The sequence below is a fragment of the Leptodactylus fuscus genome, chromosome 4 (assembly GCF_031893055.1).
Source record: "Leptodactylus fuscus isolate aLepFus1 chromosome 4, aLepFus1.hap2, whole genome shotgun sequence".
Lineage (NCBI taxonomy): Eukaryota > Metazoa > Chordata > Amphibia > Anura > Leptodactylidae > Leptodactylus > Leptodactylus fuscus.
Window position 1 is genome coordinate 50,274,328 of NC_134268.1, and position 23,251 is coordinate 50,297,578.

Here is a 23,251-nt window from a genome sequence, read left to right on the forward strand (position 1 = left end):
TTGCGGACAGGGAAGGACAGGCACGGAGTGCAAAAGAACGCACCTGATGCCCATTTAAATAAATGACAGGTGTCACGGACACAGCTAGTGTCCGCTCCTAATGTCCGTGCCAGATTTTGAGCGGACACTAGGAGCGGACACTACCTGTCGGACACTGACGTTAGTGTGAACGCCCCCTTACATTTACATCCTCCATAATCAGCACCTCCCAAGCTCGTATATAACACTTCTCCTGAGCTGCACCACTTCTCTGGAATGCTCTACCCCGGACAATCAGATTAACTCCCAATTTCTACAGCTTCAAATGCAAACTAAAAACTTTTCCTGAGTTGCTTCACTTCTCTGGAATGCTCTACCCTGGACAATCAGATTAAGTTCCAATTTCTACAGCTTCTAAAGACACATCTCTTCTGACAGGCCTATCACAATTCCTTATGAAAACCCTTCCGCACTTAGAGTCCCTAAAACTACCCCTCCTCTGTTTCTGCTCCCACATTATCTACAGGATATGATGCCGTATCAGACTGTAAGTTTGTATGTGCAGGCACCATCTGCACAGGAAAGGGCACTGACTGATGACGGCTCATATAGTGTATTTTATATGAGTGATGAAAATAACCTTTATCACAAAAATGGCTGGACCACTGTATAAGTAATGTTACCTCCGATGCTGCTCCTGCTACCTCTTGTGTCACCCTCCTCTACCTCATAGATTGTAAGCTCTTGCGAGCAGGGCCCTCACTCCTACTATGGGAATTGACTATTACTCTGTAATGCCTCATTGTTTCTGTAATTATAAAGTGCTGCAGAATAAGTTGGTGCTATATAAATAAAATGTATTATTATCCTGCAGCGGTGCAGGGGATATCAAGATAAATCTCCCCTTTAAGTTTATTTGCATTCCTAATGTAAGAGGAGACCTCCGCCACATCTTCATCTTACTGTCATTACCTTTGTGCTTGAGCTGTATCTGATAATACTGGGCACCATTTTTGAAGTATACTTGATTCTGATTCCTGACAACAAAAATAATTTTAACAACAAAAGGTCACATTTCCCGAACGTCATTGAGATGCAAGTTGCAGCGCTGTGTATAATGCAGTCAGCAATATTATTATGCGGTATAATAAAGCATCGAAATGAAAAACTCTTCAGCTTTATAATAATTCTCTCAAATATAAGGTTTGATTGAAATTCTTCTTCCCCTGTTATGGTTGATGCATAAAACCTTTTGATCTAACTTCTGTGTATTTGTTTCTTTGTTCTTTCAATAACCCTCGTGCACTGGCTCATGTTTGATGTATTCGATGTATTGTGAAAATAATTTCATTTTTTTGTATAATGTCGCATAATGGAATTTTATATAAGAGATTGTATTTTTCTTTGCATTCACATTTCTATTGATATATGTAGGGGAAATATATCCTCAGCTGAAATCCAAGTTATGCTATAAGATTTTTGGCCTTTTCTCACGTTAACAATGTTATTTAATTTCTTTTGCCAGGACGGTAAAAATTCCAGATTCACCCGAGGGTCTTGGATTTCAGATAAGGGGTTTTGGCCCATCTGTCGTGCATGCTGTGGGCAGAGGTACAGTTAAGTTTAAATAACACTATCTGCTATCCCTTTCAGTCTGATCATGCAAATATAGGGGGGAAAAGGACCTTAGGGACTCTAAAGCTAGAAACAGCCAAAAACATCTCCCCTGTAGGGTTGAGCGATTGGGATCGGATTCCGATTGGCGATTGATTAAATTTCACGATCACGATCGGAATTCCGATCCCGATCTTTTCCAACGGCATCGAGGTCAGAGGTTATCTCAAGATCGGCTCAACCCCAAAAGTGACTTTTCCCATAGAGAAGCATTGACTAGGGTTGAGCTATCAGCAACAGAAAAGATCGGATTCTGATTGGCGATCGAGCAAACTTCATGATCGGGATCAGCTGGAAAATGATTGGAAATTGGATTTTAAATTCGATCAAGATCGGCTCAACCCTACTCCCCTGACCCCCATCCACATGGGAAGTTAACTTGGCTAAGCATACATATGTTTTGTATGAAAAGAAGTGAAAAAGCTGCTGCCCATTATCTGTGTCTTTTAGAACAAAAGGATTGTACATGTTGAAAGTGAGCGTCCGATCTTAGACTCCGCCTCCTCACAGATGAGCCTCTGGCAGAACCAGCGTTGATTGGCCAAATGCTGTACACTGGCCAATCGACACTGGTCAATGCATTCCTATGAAAAAAGTCAGCTCCCGCATAAACGCAAGCTGCCAGTTCTCCCGACTAGAACTAGCGTTGATTTGCCGAATGCTATAGCATTCGGGAAATCAACGCAGGTTCTGAATCGAATCTTTACTGCGTATAGTGATAGTATTCGAACGAGTACGAGTATTTCGAATACCGTAGTATTCGTTTGAATATCTACTCGATCAAATACTACTCGGTGATCTCTAGCCATAAGTAAATACCCTACAAAATAATCCCGGGGAGCGGCTATAATTACACACTCTATAAAGTATTTATAATCTCAGGGATTGGGGTTGTAAATACACACCCTACAAAGTAATTGTAATATGTGGGATGGTGATTATAAATACTGTCCATACAGTACAAAGTAATTGCAATTTCTGGAATAGTGGTTATTAATACACACCCTACAAATTACTGTAATTTTAATCTCAGGGATGGTGTTTATAAATACACGTCCTACAAAGGAATTGTAATCTGCAGGATGGTGATCATAAATATACACCCTACAAAGGAATTGTAATCTGCAGGATGGTGATCATAAATATACACCCTACAAAGGAATTGTAATCTGCAGGATGGTGATCATAAATATACACCCTACAAAGGAATTGTAATCTGCTGGATGGTGATCATAAATATACACCCTACAAAGTGATTGTAATCTCAGAATAGTGGTCATAAATACTCATCCTACAAAGTTATTGTAATCTGCGAGATGATGGTCATAAATACATATCCTACAAAGTGATTGTCATCTGCGGGATGGTGGCTGTAAATCCTTCTCCTGTACACAGTATTACAGCAGTAACATTTTAACTACCATACCAGGCAATGCCTTTGTCCCATCCACAATGATTCCTTTATAGGATGGTTTTTCATTTCTTGTCTGATTGTCTGAGGATGGAAGATGATGATAATATTCTCAGCCTCACTATATGTTTCTGCAGATGATAAATGGATGAATTTTTCCTACTCTACACAAGACAGATACAACTTATTTCAGATTGCTTCACAGGTTTTTGGTGAAATAATCCAATTACTCAGTGTCATCAGGGTTGCAAAACAGTCATTGCAGCAGTACTGACCTTACCCATAGTGCACTGGTTTGGACTATTTTTCTGAGTGCTTAAATTGATATATCTCGGCAGTGTGTCATCTTTCCAAATTGCTTTTCTCATCTTAAAAGCAACATATTCAACTTAATCAGCGGCTGGATTGTAAATCAACGGCAGCAATGTCAGTTTAATTGAGATTGGTAATTTCTCATATTGGGTCCTGCAGGGACAGTGGCAGCGGCTGCCGGTCTTCACCCTGGACAGTGCATCATCAAAGTGAATGGGATCAATGTCAGCAAGGAAAGCCATGCAAGCGTTATTGCCCACGTGACTGCCTGCAGGAAGTACCGACGCCCCATGCAGGTTAGATATTTACTGAATGGGATTCTGATGTTGCCACTTTACCACCAGGGAAGCTGGCACAGTAATATCTTACATAGATTGATATTTTATATAGAATTGTAAAAGCAAGTGATGTAAATGTGCACATATTAGGTCAATATGTAGTTCCTTAAGTGTATTTCTACAATTAGTCAAAGTGCACGCTTAGGAATTTGAGTATATTATCTTCCAAACAGTATATAACTCTCATACAGGAGATGAATTTTTTTGAGGGGTCCTGCAATGTGGAGGGTAGTGGTGTTCACCAATGCACCCTGCAGTAAGCCTACCTGAGCCTGATGGTGGTTAGGGTACCTTTGAGGGTGCAGGGTTGAGAACTCAGGAGACTATGATAAGCGGTGCAAGAACTCAGTGTTTCCTTAAGTAAGGGAGATGAGCAATTGAATAAGAAATCTTCCACAAGATGGAGACACAATCTTGGTAACCACTAAGCTTGATCTGAGGCTTGATGATATTACTCCCTGTGATCAGTCAGTGTCTCTGTAGCTTAAGCATGCTCCTCACTAAAAAAAAACAAAAAACTTGCAATTCCTAGGCAATGGGGTGCAGAATCCAAAAAGGATGTGACTCAAAGACTAGATCAGGGGTAGGGAACCTCGGCTCTCCATCTGTTGTGAAACTACAACTCCCAGCATGCATACTTGCTCTGCTGTTCTTAGTATTCCCATGGAAGTGAATAGAGCATATTGGGAGTTGTAGTTTCCCAGCAGCTGGAGAGCCATGGTTCCCTACCCCTGGACTAGATCATAGCTATAAGGTCTGTTCAAAATACCCCTCACAGTCTCTGTCACACACACTTTTTACAAAAAGTGAGCAGGGCTGCGGCCCATCTCCTAACTGTGATATTAACACAGTCTCTGACTTGTATGGACAAACTGGGGTCAGTCTGAGCAAGTTGCTCCAGCCTCTACTTCCATATTACTCTCCTTAGGGGACTAACCAAGTTGCTCCAGCATCTATCTCCACATTCTCTCCATAGGGGAAATGGAAACAATGCGCCAAGGGTTGTACCATCTGTTTAGCTTCAGCCTACAAGGTTCAGTCCAGTTAAAGTTACAGCAATGTTCACAGAGTAAATACATGTAAACATGTCTTAAACCGCAATCTCACATAAGGCAATATTACACAAGTGCAAGCTAGTACACAGAATAACCACCTTTGTCAGAGCGGACCGCTGCGAGACGTGCAGTGATTGAGGGGATGTTGTGATGATGTCACTGGGATGTTGAGCCATGCCGACTCCAGTGCCGTGTTCAGCTGAGCTAGGTTACGCGTTTGAGCATCCATGGCGCGAACAACTCGATCAAGGTGGTCCCACAGATTCTCAATTGGGTTCAAGTCTGGGGAATTTGCTGGCCAAGGGAGTACGGTAAATTCATCCTGGTGCTCCTCGAACAACGCACATACACTGCAAGCTTTAGGACACGTCGTATTGTCCTGCTGGTAGATGCCATCATCCTGAGGAAAAACAATTTGCATGTAGGGGTGAACATGGTCCGCAAGGATAGAAGCATACTTGTGTTGATCCATCGTGCCTTCCACAATGATAAGTGCACTCAAATGGCCGATGCCACGTGCCTTCTGTGATCGGTTATTGTGACACTACAGTGCTTCTTGTTCTGCATACATTATATTGTTAGGGAACAAGGTAGATAGAAAGACTGACCAAAGGAACTTCCATAGCCCCAGTAGTCTTCTTTTGTTGAGGACCTCACACCTTTATATACAGTATATATTCAGTTGCACGAAAATCTGAAAAATTCTTGATAGGTATCCAGTCCAGTCCAAGTGAAATGAATAAAATGAAGTATTAAATAAAACCTTTATCCTTTTATTTTGTTTTTAGCAAGATTCCATACAATGGATATATGACAGTATTGAGAGCGCCAAGGAAGATATCCTAAAGCCGGCACATCCCAAACCTTTAGGAGACAATGATGGGGATGGCTTTGATTGTAAAGTAGAAGGTACAGTAAAGTTCCCCGTCCTAACATTGTCCTTTTTATAATTTTTCACTTCCATGACAGCACATCATTGATTCATGTCTGTTTTCTTCCAAAGAGGTTATTGACAAGTTTAGTACCATGGCAATAATAGACGGGAAGAAGGATCATGTAAGCCTCACAGTGGATAATGTTCACCTGGAGTACGGAGTTATTTATGAATATGACAGCACTGCAGGAATCAAGTGTCACGTCGTGGAGAAGATGGTAGAACCAAAGGGCTTTTTTAGCTTAAGTGCCAAGGTGAGAAATGCTGACAGTGTACATGCACAAAAAGAAGCTAGACGCAAGAGGAAAAATAAACAGTACAGAAAAATAATCACATAAGCAATACAGACAAAAGAAGTCCTTTTATATATACCGTATAATATAAAATTCAGAGTTGCCCGGAGCTTCGTAAATTATTTCTATGTTGTGGAAAGTGATGAGTGCTCTTTATTGTACCATTGGGTTTTACATTAGTTTGTACTGCACATGTTGTACTTTTCATAGTGGTCATTCTTGGTATTGCAGCTTTGTCTCAGTCACGTATGGCCATACCATACACCCACTATGTGTGCAGTGGGAACCAATGCAATAGGGAGGACTTGTAATGGGCTTAATCTCATTGCACCCAATAAATAAGTGTATTCTACTTATCAGCTAGCAGATAAGAACTGACTTTGACGTTGACTTCTCCATTTCCTTGGTTCCCAGGGCTCATTTTATCCCTGGAAGTCCTTAACACAGAATGTTAAGTTCTTTGAGAATCTAGAGAACCGATGAACCCAGATTAAGAGAGTCTTAGATTCCTGAAATTCTTTCTCAACCTTTTTTAGCCATCTCCAAATGGTTCTTCTGAACTGAGCAAATTCACTCATTGACCAGTAAGAAAATTGGCTTCTTATAGGACTGTCCAAGTTGGCCTCCATAGATGGTAACCCCAGATGCACCACCACTTGCTCATAATCTGAATTTATTAAATAAAAAATTATGTATGGTGGAAATCTCAATCTTATTTTAGGATAGTGGCTAGAGATTGGTAAGTGTTTCTTCATGCCCCTAGTGGTAGCAGACAGAATTGTAGTTGGACAGTATTAGTCCACTGAACAAGCTGATCCTGGGATCTTGAAGAGTGACCCATCATCATCTGCTATCTGTAGGAGAGTGTTATACCATATTAACAGAAATTGACTTGTATCATTGACTCGTATACGTGTTAGGGTGTTCGGCGTCCTCCTGGCTTTTTGCAGTCACTCTTTGCTCTGATAAATAGAGATGGATTTTAATATTTCTACCTCATTCATATGCCCTAAAAGAAATTTCCTAAAGTAATAAACCCCTCTAAGAACAGAGTCATTTATTCCAATTTTATTCACCCATGTACTCCCTTCTCTTCCACAGATCTTAGATGCTCTTGCAAAAAGTGATGAACAATTTGTACAGAACTGCAGCAATCTTCATTCCTTACATGAAGTCATTCCGCCTGAATTGCACAATAAATTTAACATTATTTGTCGGGAGAAAATTGAGCACATCTACAGGCGGATCACTAGCTATCGGAAGGTAACTAAGATTTTACTACTTTGCCATATTTTATACCGCCGTAAGTACTGTATGTATTTCTCAGTTTGTACGCTTATCCATACAGGTCCTAATGTGGTGGAGATGTATGGGAAGTATATAGATTGACCAGTAATACACATCTATAATGCCATCAGACTTACTCCAAAGTTGAAAAGAGTTCATGCAGTAAAATACAATCCTGTACAGAATATCCTATGTTTTAAGTAGCCTACCACCATAATACTGTCAAAATACTCTATACTGCATGGACCCAGATTATAGGCCCTTGTAAAACACCCTGATTCTGCTGATGGCTTTGTAGGGCAATGACTGGGGACTAGAGATGAGCGAACACTGTTCGGATCAGCCGTTCCAAACAGCACGCTCCCATAGAAATGAATGGAAGCAGCTGGCACGTACACTTTGCCGGCAGCTGGTCGCTTAACCCCCTGCATGCCGGCTACGTCCATTCATTTCTATGGGAGCGTGCTGTTCGCTCATCTTTACTGGGGATCTCATACTATGCCTCGTAGTGGTAAATGCTGCAGTTGAGATAATACTTTTATATAGAAATATAGAAATGATGACAATTTAAAGTAAATTCGCATTTGGCAGATTTGTCGCAGAAATTTTTAACTGACAATTAACTCAACACAAGCGCATGAATTTCTGCGAGTCTCATGCAGATGTCTGAAAAATAAATAATGCATTTCAATAGACCCTTAAAGGAAATCTATCATCTTTATTACATTCATTACATTACTTCATTGTGATCTCTTGTGTTTTGTTTTTTAATTTATTATATCTGATCTATTTTTTGGATTTTTTTAAATTCTATTTTCTGTATATTATTATGGGGGGGGGGGCTGCCATTTTATCTGAGTGTCTCCTATTCTTTGTTAAAAGAAATTTAGTGATTTGCTTTATAGCTGTTTCATGGCCTTAGTCTGGAGCAAACGCATTGAGGTCCATGGGAGAGTTCTCTAGACTAGGTTTGGGATTGGGCCCGGCTGAGGTTTGTACCTAGCAGAGATTTCCATTCTGGTGCTGGGACCTCCAACAGATTTATAAAGAGGCCTTCGCCACGTAACATATTGCTTGGTCCCTGGGCTAGTTGGGTCATTTATCAAGACTGGCTTACAATACGCCAGTCTTAATAAATTAGCCCCACTGTGTTATGGTAGTCTGAGGCACTCCTCTTGCTCTTGGATAGACCAGATGAGTATAGTGGATTAGTGTCTCTGGCTACCAAAGCACAATGTTCATAAAGCAGTCTAAAGGTAAGTTCACACTGGGTTTTTTTGGTCAGGATTTTGAGGCCGTATCCGCCTCAAAATTCTGACCAAAGAAACGGCTCCCATTGAAATCAGTCAGTTCTATTTTCCGGGAGCTGTTTGCTCCGGCTCCCGGAAAAAAAGAAGTGACATGCGCATTCTTTCAGGCGGAGTCGCCTCGCGACATCGGCCTGAAGACACTCCCTCCCGACTACGCCCATTCATTTGGGCCTAATCTGGAGCGGAGTGCGCGACTGGATTCCAGTGCACTGCATCACCATCCAGTCGCAGCTACCGTATTTTGGTCCGGAACCTGAGGTGGCCTCCACCAAAAAACCCTGTGTGAACTCAGCCTAAGAAACTGGTGACCTTTTGTATAGAAATGAAGAGAGGACTCGGAATTGGAGAACATGCACCAGTAAGGCAATATGCATTTATTGTGATATTTTTACTGTGAACCAGAGGGCAGGTATAAATGGGCACTTGGCAAATGTTTGATGGTAAATGGACTAGTGACATAGGACTAGTGACTAGCAAATGTCACAGTGAAGAAATGAAATTGTACAGCAATGCTTTCCAACCCCTGGGTACCTCGTACAACTCCCAGCATGACCTAATATTCAGAGGATGTCACCTGATGCTTGGAGATACATTTTCCAAAAAGTTGGAGACTACTTTAGTAAGGGCTGGCTACTTTTACCACCAGCCTTCATATACTGGCATTGAGTCTAGAAATTGTGGTAATTATATGTGACTATAACTTTTGGGGATTTTGCTTGAGCTTTTGCCTGCATCTTGGGAAGATTTGCAGAGGATATTGGCTTTCATTATTCAGTTTATCATAGCGTGGCATAATTACTTTAAAGCAGTGTTTCATTTCTCAAAGAGCATATTTTATGTGTGAATGTGACGCGTCTGCCGAGCTAAGAGAATTGATTTTTTGGGTAATTAAAATATGAAAATATATCAAACATCATTACAGGAATCCAGATTTGTAAGTTTGTGTTTTACGCGCTTGAATAATGCTGAAAAATATTTGGGTAGTCTGAGGACACAGATACGCTCAATTGACATATGCAGCCATCTCCGTCACACAACTGCGTTTGCCTTTGTGTGTCCGCTTATTTTATCTTTAAGGGTCAGCGCAGTGGCGGGACTTGATGCAGGATTACGTTTTTTATGGCCAATCCTTTCTGCCGTCAGCCGTAAGCAGTCACTTCTCACGTAAAGTACAGTGGGGGGTAAGAGGAACAGGAGAACAAATTCCAACTCAGCTGACCCCCACAAAATGTAAAGTAATAAATAATAATAATAATAATAATAATAAGTTTTATTTATATAGCGCCAACATATTTCGCAGCGCTGTACAATTTGTAGGGTTCAAATACAGACAGAAAGATACATTACAAAGAAAGTCGTTTCACACAATGGGACTGAGGGCCCTGCTCGCAAGAGCTTACAATCTATGAGGTAGAGGGGGTGACACAAGAGGTAGCAGGGGCGGCATTGCTTATACAGAGGTCAGACAATTTTGTAATAGAGGTGACTGTCATTACATAAACATAAGACTTTATGAGCCGTCACTAGTCGTGTCCTTTAACATGTGGATGGAGCTTGGACCTATAAAGTTAGCATGAGATGACATCATATCATCTGGGGAAATGTTGGAGCGGGGACAGAGGAGGGTTAAGGGTTTATGTTAGACATTGTGATAGGCTTGTCTGAAAAGATGGGTCTTTACTTTGCGTTTGAAGCTGTAGAAATTGGGAGTTAATTTGATTGTCCGGGATAGAGCATTCCAGAGAAGTGGTGCAGCTCAGGAGAAGTCTTGTATACGAGCGTGGGAGGTTCTGATAATAGAGGATGTGAGTGTTAGGTCATTGAGTGAGCGGAGAACACGGGTTGGGCGGGTTGGGTTGCTACCTCTTGTGTCACCCCCTCTACCTCATAGATTGTAAGCTCTTGCGAGCAGGAAATGTATGTAAAGTAGGTTTGGTTCCCTCCAGAAACCATGGCCACTTTATAGAGTCTATACTCATGACAAATATATGCACTCACGTTTGCTTTTTATTACACCTATAGAATTTCCCCCCAAAAAAATTCATACTTTTTATCTTTTTATGTTTGTTACCAACTTTTTGCCCCATTGGAAATTTCCCTTTACATAAGTCTTTTGATCAATGAAACCCCAAAATTTAGCATTACCAGTAAGTGACAGATTTTAGAAGTTGTTAAACATTTCAGACGCACTGTGCGCACGTCCTTTCCGTTCAGAGGTAGAATGTATCCATAGCAACCGAAATTGCATAGAACGCTTGAACATTTTGTGTGCGAAAGTTGACGTCTAAAAATAGGACGTTTGCAGCTTGTTTTATCCGCACATTCTGCACTTTATAGAAGTTATGTATCACTTAAAAAGTTCCAGATGTTTGTGGAGTCAAGATTAAGAGCCCCTAAATTCTTCAAAATGACCCGAAATTAGATTCCGGAATGTGTTCTCTTTAGAGGCAGAGTGTGGGAGATTCCTATAATAAGATTCATTCCTATAACAAATCACTCTCACCCCTTACTGTCTCAGGCTGACCTATTTGGAGATTAGATTTTCTATAGATACATGCAATGATCTTGGAATGCGAGGTGACTTAGATCACGTAGCAGAATGTAACTTCATTCATAAACTGGAGAATATGGTTCTAGTTAAATCCATCCCAAACATCAACAATTTTTCATATACGTTAAAAACTGCTTATATCAACAGATTTAGCATGAACATTGTTAGGATAATGCCACTGTTACCTCCACACCCATTCAGACTTCTGCGCCTTCCGCTCACACGCTGCGGAGCAGAAGTTTGTTCAGAGGTTTGTTCAGTTTTGTTTCCTTGCTTAGGGTTTTGTTGCTCTGTCTAAACACTGTCCTATTCCCTCACTTCTGTGACTGATTTTCCACCACATCCATCTCCTTCATCTTGGTTTCCCTTTACCCCTCTAATAGTTAATGTTAGCCTTACCTGTGTGATTGACAGCCTGTCTTCCTATCAGGTCTGGGGTAGGTTCTTCCTTCCTATTTATTGTTTGCTTACATTGGAGCTTGCTATTGTTTTGTGTGTGCTGGCTATGTACTCTTGCTATTTTGTTACCAGTATTCTTATTCCTGACCTCTGGCTTTATCTTTGATTAATCTCTTTGATTCTGATTCTGTACTGCGTTGTTCGATTGTTACCAAACCCTTGGCTAGCTGACCTCCCTTTTGCAGTTTTTTTGTCTGCGTTCTGTTTCCTCACCTATGGCAAGGAATGGTTTTGCTGCCAAGTTGTCTTCTGTTGCCTAGAACAGTTTAGGCAAGTTGCCTAGGATGGGGGGGGGGGGGATCAGCTTAGCACTCACTGTCTTGTCGTGCCCCTCCCCCAGCATTTACCAGCAGCTACTTAGGAATTTTTCCTCTACCAATTCCCTTATAGCCACCTACTGTTTCATAGGCTTTACTGTGTACACTATGGTAAATGCTCAGCCTTGCTTCTCCCTCTGTGTAATCATTGTTGACAGTATTAGACGATGCAGGGACACACCCCTTTGGCAATGGAAACAGGAATACCAAGTTGTCAATTTATTGTTTAAATATTAAAGGGGAATAATAGAGAAATAGAATAAAATACGAGTTCTAAGAAAAGATGTTGTTTCATATGGAATAGGGTTGAGCCGATCTTGAGATTTCAGGATCGATTTCAAAATCCGATTTCCGATCATTTTCCAGCCGATCGCAAAATTTTCCCGATCACCGATCGGGATCCGATCCCGATCCTCAACTCTAGTCAATGCTTCTCTATGGAAAAAGTCACTTGAGGGTTGAGCCGATCTTGAAAAAATCTCCGACCTCGATCCCGCTGGAAAAGATTGGGTCGGAATTCCGATCACAATCGTGGAATTTACTCAATCACCGATCGGAATCCGATCTTTTCCAATCCCGATCGCTCAACCCTAACATGGAATTATAAGTATTTACTAAAAGAGACATGACGGGTAAAGGTGTTGTCTCATCATAGAGGTTTAGTCATTCAGAATAATGCCTGCCTATGTAACACTAGAACAGCCCTGGTACCCACAGCATGAGCCATATAGTGACCCTAAGCAGAGCCCTTCCCATGACGTCTATATATCCTGATGGGATATATGGAGCGTAGTTATTGAAGCGAGACAACCCCTCTATAAAGGGGGAGCATCACTAAAAAGATGGAGGAGGTAGAAATGTCTGTTACTTACTAAATAACTTACATATCATGGTATAATAAAGAGATAAACTATAATTATAGTGACTTTGATGTTTTTATATTATTTTACAATTTTTTTTTTTTATCATTTAGTTTTCACGGGTCCTGAAAAACCGAGCCTGGCCTACATTCAAACAAGCCAAGTCGAAGGTATCCCCTCTACATAGCAGTGACTTCTGCCCAACGAACTGCCACTTCAACCTAATGGAGGTCTCATACCCCAAAACCTTGACGTCCCTTGGGAGCGCTTTTGGAGTCCAGTTAGACAGCAGAAAGCAACTATCTCAAGACAAAGAAAATAAAAATACAGAGCAAGGTGAGAGTTTTGGTGATTTTAAGCGGTAATATTTAAAAATATTGAAAAAGAGAAGAATATTTTTGTATTTATGGTGAAAATTCAGATCTTTACAGATTATTTTGAGGGACTGTTATGATTCATAAAATGTGAACATCTGTCTGCTCCTGCCATTCCTAACCAAGTATATATTGATTTTGCGAGTAAAGTATATTACGTTTGAAGGAATGTAAATTGGATTTATCTCGACCTTTTGGCTTTTTAATATCTGCAATTCATAGGAGACCAATATTTATGGAAATTGTTTCTCACTACAATAAGGATTCTGGAGCTTTACTTATGAACTGCTGCCTACATTGCTTGATGCAGCCCATGATAAGCCATAATGCAACACAGATGGATCATTGTGTAAGGTTTCCAAGAAGTGATATACATTTTGCCCTTAGCGATGGATACCCAGTGGTGATGGTCTTGATGTTTTAAGTGAATGATGGTTTATAGAGAATAGAAATCTGATGCTAATAATAATAATAATAATAATACCTGTTATTGATAAAGTGCCAATACAATCCACGCTAAGTGAGAATCGCAAATATACTTAAAGAGTCCTTCTTTTTATAGTTGTATATATAGTATAAATGAGTTTGAAAAAAATCTGACATAGCTTTTTCAGGCCCGGTTCACATCTGCGTTTGGGTTTCCTTTTGGGCCCCCCAAACGGAAGCCCATCTGCATAAAAAACTGTTACCTTAGGAAATCCGTTGACTCCACAGATTATAATGGGGTCCATGTGTTTTTCGCTCGGTTTCTGCACAAAAAAAGGGGCAAGAAAAGTGCTACTTGCAATGCTTTCTCTACATATTTCTCATGCGGAGCGGGAAACGGAATCCCCGAATGCAGATGTGACCCGAGCCTAAAGGGGTTTTCTGGGACTTACATATTAATTGATCAATATGTGATCGGGGAGGTCCAACACCCCCACAAATTAGCTGTTTGGAGGAAATGTGGTGCTTGACCTCTTCTCAGTCACATTGTTAGCCATTCTAAGCTAACTGGAAGAATGGAAATGCCACTGTTTATAGCCCTTGCCAAAAAAAAAGTATGAGTCAAAAATGGAGTGGTCTAAATGAGGTGTTTGGTGGATCCAGTAGGTGGAGGTGCTTTGGTTTTGGGAATGTTAGCTGTGTGGTTCACCCATCAGCCTGTGGCACTAACACAAAGAGAGCTGCAGCATTTTCAGGTGTTGCATTGTTGAAGTAGAGCCTAACTATGCATCTACTATATGCAATCCTAACCCCCATGGTTTGACATGGGTACAGTAGTTGGTATCTTATACTAATTGTCACAGAAGCCAGTGCCAACTACTTGATCCTCAGCATACCAGACAGCACCTTTTACCCATTCCATCTACCCAACAAAAACTCACTTTGTTATGGTCACATAAGTTCCTATATTGATGTCATTTGTATGGGATCCTGTTGACACCTTAAGATCCTGTTGATACTCAACAATATCAAACAAAAATTTCTTACAAAAGGACATATCTAAATATGTTGATAAGTGGCTTTTTTCTGTGAGAATTTTTGTTTGTTCAGCTACTTAAAAGTTACTTTCCTTGATATTGTTTAGGCAAACTAAATCCCATGGTGTATATACAACATACCATAACCACAATGGCTGCACCATCGGGACATTCGCTGGGTCAAAGAGATGGTCATGGACTGAGATATCTACTTAGCAATGAAGATTTGGAAACACAAGATATCCATCATAAATTACTATGCAAACTCCATTCAGCGCTGGCAGAGGTGGAAACATGTGTCTCTCAGATTGATGAGTAAGTAATCTTGTCAGGATTTGGCGTAAATTTTGGAAAATGACCAAATATTATAGACAAACATGGACACAGATTATTTCCAGGCTGCAAACAACTGATCTTTGTTTCTTAGAACAAGTATCATAGTGTCCTAAAATGAACTTGGCGCCTATTTGTCATCCCATATTGCTAAAGACTACTGGTGAAGGTTATGCTCGATAAATCCCATGTAAAAAATATAAATTCTCACAATTTGGTGAACTTTCATAGTTGATGACATCTACACTATCTTTGATAGCACACCAAAAATCCCATCTGTCAGTAAGTTGAAGATAGACACACAAACTTCTGTTGGTTAATGGATACAATACTTGTCAGCTAAATGACTTCCTGCTTGACCACTTAAAGGGTCACTAACTCTTCAACAGCCTTTATATAAATCAATAGTATAACCAGTTATGAGAAACTTTCTACTATATTTTATCAGTGAAAAATGCCTCTTTCTCCACTCATCAGACTTTTTTCTACCCTTGATGCTTCCTAAACTGATATTCAATCTAGAGTTCTGATAAATCCAAAACAAACTGCAAGCTCACAGAGATATAGATTACATCTCTCTACTGTTGTCTATGCAGATAGAAGGTAGGAGGAAGGGCAGATAGAGAGCCAAGGAAAGAAATATGGCACAAATACAGGCAAAGTCTTATGCAACTAATATGTAGTTTCTATCCCGAACCCAAATGCTTTTCTCATATTAACATTGGTCAAAACTTCTATATAATGTGACATATGGTGCTACTCCTGCTTCTGAGTGAGTAAGAGAGAGAGCGTTAGGGATCAGACTCTTCTCTACTTACTGTGTGCAGTGTGGGAAACATTATAGCATCTAGTCTCCATCTCCCAGCATTGAAAACTAGAGATAGAACATGTACAGAGGAATGAAATTCATCTAATGGTCAGAAATTGCATTATTCTTCATGTACAAATGACGGCTTATCTGAAAAGGCTACCCAAAAGGCAGCGGTGAACCTAGCCTTTCTGCTGCCTGAGGCGGATGACAGAAAGCCCCCCCCCCCTCCCGGCTAGACTGAATACCGGGGGGGGGGGGGGGGGGTATGGAGTTGCTAGTAGTAACATTACAGTGAGTAACATTTTGTGGTGACGACGTACCAGAGACATCCCTGACTAATCGCTCACATTTCCCGTCTCTTCCCTCTGGACCGCTAGGACCACTTCTTCCAGCTGTGATTTGTCTTTGTAAAGTTTGCAACACAGACATCTTTGACTCTTCACTTCTCCAGGCACCTGACCCATATTGTCCTCACCTACACAAAGCCCCTTAAAGAGGACCTTTCATGAGTTGGGGCACATTCAGTGCACTGTCGGCTTTCCACCGGTATATAAAACCGCATGTGCCCCAACTCATGAAAGGTCCATGAAAGGTCCTCTTTAAATAGTGAAGTGCAGTAAATGAATTGTAAAAAGTAGAGTATTCCTCCACCACCTTCATTTAAGGGGAGACAGGAGCTTGATAGTCCTCAAATAAATGGCCGTGTGTGTAATATATGTTTAGATGCTGGTTATATGCTGAAGAAATGAGGGTACAGAATTTCAGAAGGACCTATTCTATGATTCTATCATAAGGGTAGAGGTGAGATACTGGGCTTCATTGCTGGACCTGTCACACATAAATTCTCATGTTTTACGTAGGGGGAAATGAAGAGGTAGGAAGTGTGCACCCCGCCATGACCTGCCACATGACATTTACACTTCATGTTTGTCAACATTTTAATTAATTTCCCAGGACATGTCATGGCTGAGGAAACAGGAACAGGAGCATTTCCCAAATCAAATTTTTAAAACCTTGGAATTGCGAAGAATATTTTAGGGTGTACAGCGTTCCTTTCTGTTTGCTTGTTTACCAGCTCTTTCTTAATCTAAACTATAATATAATCCATTGTGAAATACATATTTATGCTTGGACAGAAATTCTAGTAATTCTAGTCTTTTTCAATATCTGAAATATAAATTATTCCCAGATTCATTTGGAACATTAAACCAAAGCAGGTTTTTATTGATCAGTGGGTTAATTTTCCACATATCCCAATACTATGCCTACCTGTGCTCGGGGTGTTTTATAAAAAAAAAAAAAAATGTGCACCAAAGATGAGACCAGCGAGAACATCAGATTCCTCTCCCAGAGAGTATTAGGGATTAAAAAAAAGAAAGAAAAAACACAGATATATGGATATTTGAGAAACTAAACCATTAGTCTATAAGAACCTGCTGCTTTCAATTCAATGTGTTTATGGCTGAATTAATCTCTGCTGTACTGTGATATATCAGTAATAGAAAACCCTCAGCGTAAACCTGGTTAATGCTGCAGTGTTTTCACTGAAAATTATTACTGGCTTGTCAGTTTCCTGGTTTACATAGAAAAAATGTTGGGTGAATAGCAAAGATCAAATTGGGCACAGCATTCTGGTACCAAAATAGAAGATCCTGATTTGTGTTTCCCCCTCCTCGCCATGAACCTTAGGCTAATTTACCATCCACTTATTTGTTGACAATACAGTTTTTTTTTTTTTTTTTTTAGAAGAGCCCTACACAGGTTCTCATCACCCAGCCGAAAAGGGAATGGGACAAGCCAAGGCTGGGTCCCAACTTTTTAAGGGGATGTATGGTCTAGCTCTGTGGCATACATGTCATTTTACTGCTCGTTGTATTTCTCAGTCATGGAGAACCCCTTGTACTTTTGATTTAGATAGGACCAGGACTTAGTGACCACTCTGATTTTTAAAATGTACCCTAACCCCCATGTTAGTACACTGTTCATTAAAAGGGTTTTCTGAAATATTCAACACTTTTGCCAAAGGTAGGGACTAAAATTATAGAAAACAACCAATATGTTTTTAATCCTCTGCTATGCCAATGTTGGGATATCCGGGAAGGCCCATTAAATTAGCCATAGTGTACTAAAAGCAGTGCTTAAATTGGGCTGGAACATACGACTCAGTGGTATAAATGGTATAGAGAACCCCACAAACACTGCTATCATTATACTTGGGGGTCTTTTCAGACCCCAAGTGTAATGATTGGAGGGCTAGGGGAGGTAAGGGAACATAAAAAACAGTGTTACTTACCTCTCCTGGCTCTGGAAGGCTTCAGGCTTACTTGGTGATGTCACAGACAACATGTGGGCCGGGCTTGTGTCCTTATGCGTCACAGCGCAAGCCCGGCTCAAGTGACGTCTCTTCCGTCATTGTTAATTATACCAGAGTTCCCCCTAAAAATGTTCCCAATTTAAGCACTGACTAATAGTGAGTACCCATCATTGCCTAGAACATGAGTGGCAGCACGGTGACAATGAGCAATTGAATGAATTGTGGCCCCCACCTCCATAATACCCTAGATGACATCTTCTCTGCCTAACCTTTGCTTTTGCTCTAGGTATACTAATACTACTTTGTCAGTGATGTAATCCTTGTCTGACCGTACATGTGTTTTTCATGAGGGCCTGTATTCTGGGCAGGGTGATATTTCTCATGTAGGTGCCATGTCAACAAAAGACATTACTAATCCCTTGTCCACCATTGATTTATATTCAGAGATAAGACCAAAGGACAAAACTGCAGGAGTAGAACATGTTCTAGTGTTACAAAAGCTCTGGTAATGAATGATCCTCTTCTTATCTTTCACGTACACTTCTCGGCTTATGTTTTCAGTTTTAACAGGTTATTGTTACACTTCGCTAGCGCAATTTTTATGTGCCGTAGCTCAATAAATACTGTCAAGCCAAATATATAGTGTATATATAGAATGTCTCTATTATCGCTGGGGTCATAGATTTGTCTCGGAATTATTACAAAACTTTAGGGTGGCCGATGTGGGTGTAAAACAAAAGGTCATAGTATCTATCCCCAGTGCTCCAGTGTATAGCGACGCTCCCCTATCCCTCCCATGCCGAGAATTGCAAAGCCTGGTTAACATATGAAAACTTTATCTTTATTCATAGTGTACAAGATATCAGATTATTGTATCGTATCTTGTATAACGCACATGTGTCTGAGATGCCAACGCAAACCTTTCATTATCATATCAGTGATCTGTATTGCCTGTTGTTTACGCCAGGAATAATCCCAAGTATAATCTGCAGTACATTATATTACATTATGTGCAGATTGACTCAGATTATGTGCATGTTACTGTCAGGGCTGTAGATATTGTGCATGCTGAATGCATTAGGCGTCTGCTTCCAGGTTTTACCCATCTGGCAATTACATTGGAGAAAATTATTTTAAGGAAATGGTAATCCCCAAAGGATCTAGTTAAAGGATCTGCACAGGGAAAACAGGAAAATCGAGGTTCACAGCAGTCTGGGTGTGAGGTGTTGATATAGCACATATTGTTCACAGGTTCAAGGACTGGCAAGCACAAGCACATTTTACATGTACGATGAAATGGCACCTATTACTCTCCCGTATTGTACGTATAGCTTGTATATTTGACATTATATTTATAGGACTGCTTGACAGAATTTATTCTCAGTCCAATGTCTTGAAATAAGGCCAGCATGCCTGCCTATGCCTGCCAGGACACAGGGGGGGCAGTCACAGACTTATTCACTGTGATTGGGTCTCTTGGGGTCTGGAGTGGAGATTCCCCAAAGCAGATCTGTCACAAGTTCTCTAATGACTGATTTCAGACCACAGGCACTGACAATGGAGTATGAAGCTACTTTCTTGCTGGCTTATATATTTCTGCTATCCCTGAGTGATATTGAGATAAATGTTATCGTTTAGATAATGAAAAAGTTGTACAATTCTCTAATATCCATTCTTTATTAATTCCTCATGGTTTTCTAGATCTCTTCTTGCTGTCATTCATTATTCTTACTCTCAGTGGACAACAAATCAGTCTGTGGTCATGTGATGAACAGTCTATGGTCATGTGATGCGCAGTCCATGGTCATGTGATGTGCAATCTATGATCATGTGATGTGCAGTCCTTGGTCATGTGATGTACAGTCCATGGTCATGTGATGCACAGTCCATGGTCATGTGATGCACAGTCCAAGGTCATGTGATGCACAGTCCATGGTCATGTGATGCACAGTCCATGGTCATGTGATGCACAGTCCAAGGTCATGTGATGCACAGTCCATGGTCATGTGATGCACAGTCCAAGGTCATGTGGTGCACAGTCCATGGTCATGTGATGCACAGTCCATGGTCATGTGATATACTGTCGATGATCATGTGATTAGTAAACAGGTGCACAGTTCGTCACCAGGCAGATGTCTGATTACTGTGCTGTGACTATAACGAGCTGTTAATGAGATGTGTAACACTGAGCTGTAATTCATACAATATGGATGTGCTAAAAGTCAATGGTTGGATGAATAAATTATGATTTTTTTTTAACTACAGTACACCTTGCCTTGGATTGGACATTGGCACAGCTACAGTGCCTTGTACCCTTATTTTTACACCCATAGAAACAGGGGTAGAGAAGGGACACTTTAAGGCATTATGAAAAATTGAGCAAAAAACTGCAAAATTGTTGATTCATCATTTTATTTTCAAAGTGATGCTTTCCTTGGCAAATTATATTTTTGTCTTTGTTCTTTAGGCTTTTATCTTCCATAACTTGCTCTCCTAAATGTGAGCGCAAAACAGAAAATGTGATAGCACTGGACAGTGATGAAAAAGGGGAGAAGAATGGGAAGCGAGTCTGCTTCAATGTGGCTGGAGAGGAGCAGGAGGATTCTGGACATGACACCATCAGCAACAGAGACTCTTATAGGTAAGGCTCGGACAAGCCTCCATTAAAAAAAATCACTAGATGATAACTTTCTATACATATGACTTTTTGCTGGTCACTTTCACTTAAAAACAACAAACACCCGACAGACCCCATTATAGTCAGTGCTGTACATTTTACTGGGAAAGGTATTAAATCAGCTAACATCTGGGTTTGCCACACTATACTGAAAATTAAGCACAGGAATAGAAATTCTCAGCTGTCGTATGGTCAGCTACTATACACCTGAGCTGGACTATATTAAAGAAGTTTACGAGACTTATAAGATCCATGACTTGTCCATGACCATTGACCTGTCCAAAGAATTGACACTGATTCAGCTTTTTGAAGATACCAGATGAGGGAAGAGACTACAGACAAAGGCTTTGATCACTGAAAACCAAGCACAGTGCCGCACATTGCATAATGGTTGGGTTTGATATTACAGCTCATTTCCAATCACTTAAATGGCAATGAGCTACAAACATGTGACCAACAAACATGACATCACATGGCCTGTAAAGCAAAAGCATCGGTCATTAATCTTACAAGCCTGGAAAATCCTTTTACATAAGTGAGCACATATTCCGTGCTCAGGGTTTAACCTGTTTATTGTATTTGCTAATTGTTAAAATACTGAATTTATTAGACGTTATTTCAGATATGTTGTTTATTCTTCTTATAGTGACTGTAACAGCAACAGAAACTCCATTGCGTCCTTTACAAGTGCCTGCAGCAGCCAGTGTAGTTCTTACCTTCACAGCGATGACATGGATTCTGGTAAACCCGCTATTTGGTTATATAAGTACGGTATTTCATACTGGTCATGCTCTTCTGGGGCACATGAAGGAAAGAGTTGGTTTTTTGTCAAAGGTTATCACCCTTTTATTTCAAGGGGTTATCTTATGAAGATAACCTTTCCAAACAGTCTTGCGACTCTTACTCCGGCTCTTACTTTTTTTGAAGCGCAGTCTGCCTCAAAATCACCCACAAAAAACTTTGTGTAGACTTAAAGCTTTTCATTTCCGTTGCAGAAGCCGCTACGTAGGAAATGTAATATTATCAGGAATATACACTCACCGGCCACTTTATTAGGTACACCATGCTAGTAACGGGTTGGACCCCCTTTTGCCTTCAGAACTGCCTCAATTCTTCGTGGCATAGATTCAACAAGGTGCTGGAAGCATTCCTTAGAGATTTTGGTCCATATTGACATGATGGCATCACACAGTTGCCGCAGATTTGTCGGCTGCACATCCATGATGCGAATCTCCCGTTCCACCACATCCCAAAGATGTTCTATAGCAGGGGTAGGCAACTTTTTTTGTTCGGCGTGCCGATTTAAATTAAAAAATCAAAGATGAAGTCCTCGGAGTGCCGAGCAATAATTGTAAAGCTGACGACACCTACACTAAAGTCATATAGCACAAACCACAACATAGGGGTGCTGTCATACTGCGCTCCTAGCCACATGCGCTTACCACTATTTGCCTGGGTACACATGTGCTTTTCCTTTAGAAGCAATGTAAGTACATGCGTAACCCACAATTAGTGGTAATGTATGTGACTGGGAGCAGTGTAAGGTCATACCTGTAAAGCTCTGACACACAATGTACCTGTATGCTCCATCCAGTCCTTGGCTGTTAGTAACTTCAGTTTTCTGTAAGGGAGCATTCACACTACCGTCGGTGTCCGACAGCTAGTGTCCGCTGCTAATGTCCGTTCAAAATCTTGCACGGACATTAGCATCGGACACTAGCTGTGTCCGTGACATTTTGCATTGATTTAAATGGACATCGGGTGCGTTCTTTTACTGTCTGTGGGTGTCCTTAACTGTCCGTTCTCAAAGATGTCCGACTTTTCAAGCGGACAGCAAAACCCGACATGTAGGTTTTTCTGTCCGCTTGAAAAGTCGGACATCTTTGGGAACGGACACTTAAGGACACCCACGAACAGTAAACGAACGCACCCGATGTCCATTTAAATCAATGCAAAATGTCACGGACACAGCTAGTGTCCGCTGCTAATGTCCACACAAGATTTTGAACAGACATTAGCAGCGGACATTGTCTGACGGACACAGACGGTAGTGTGAACGCTCCCTAAGTGAAACGCAGATTAATTTGTCACTTTTAGTTCCTGGCGGTGCAGTAACAGCAAAACCCCAGCCAGGAATTAATGGGTGTCACACTTTCAACAAAGTGAATGCACTGGTGCCCAGGAACTGGATTTGGCTATAATTGCATCTAGTTACAGTGTCACCACCTAATAGAATCCCACTAAGGCTGAGGCCCCACATTACAAAAATGCAGCTTTTTTATTGCAGATTTAGCTGCGTTTTTTTTTTACGTCAAAGCCAAGAATGGCTAGAAAACGAATGGGAAATATATAGGAAGCTTCTTATATGTCTCCCTCCTGCTCAATCTACTCCTGGCTTCGGCTAAAAAAAAAAAACCCTGCAAAATCTGCAACGAAAAAAAGCTGTTTCTGCAACGTGGGGCTTTAGCCTAAGGCCCCCGCGTTGTTGGAACACAGCTT

At 40.8% G+C, this 23,251-nt stretch overlaps 1 protein-coding gene across 2 annotated transcripts in view; it reads left to right on the forward strand.

Annotated features, from left to right (window-relative positions):
• PREX2 (phosphatidylinositol-3,4,5-trisphosphate dependent Rac exchange factor 2) overlaps window positions 1–23,251 on the forward strand; it is a 201,557-nt gene that overhangs the window by 119,222 nt on the left and 59,084 nt on the right. For both annotated transcript variants that reach the window (XR_012715440.1, XM_075270399.1), the window contains exons 19-27: window positions 1,505–1,590; window positions 3,536–3,672; window positions 5,558–5,678; window positions 5,773–5,957; window positions 7,098–7,259; window positions 12,894–13,116; window positions 14,725–14,932; window positions 20,543–20,716; window positions 21,399–21,493. Coding sequence is in view for 1 of the 2 variants with exons in the window: in XM_075270399.1 (XP_075126500.1) it covers window positions 1,505–1,590; window positions 3,536–3,672; window positions 5,558–5,678; window positions 5,773–5,957; window positions 7,098–7,259; window positions 12,894–13,116; window positions 14,725–14,932; window positions 20,543–20,716; window positions 21,399–21,493 (1,391 nt within the window). In the remaining variant the exon portion in view is untranslated. The remainder of the gene's footprint in view (window positions 1–1,504; window positions 1,591–3,535; window positions 3,673–5,557; window positions 5,679–5,772; window positions 5,958–7,097; window positions 7,260–12,893; window positions 13,117–14,724; window positions 14,933–20,542; window positions 20,717–21,398; window positions 21,494–23,251) is intronic.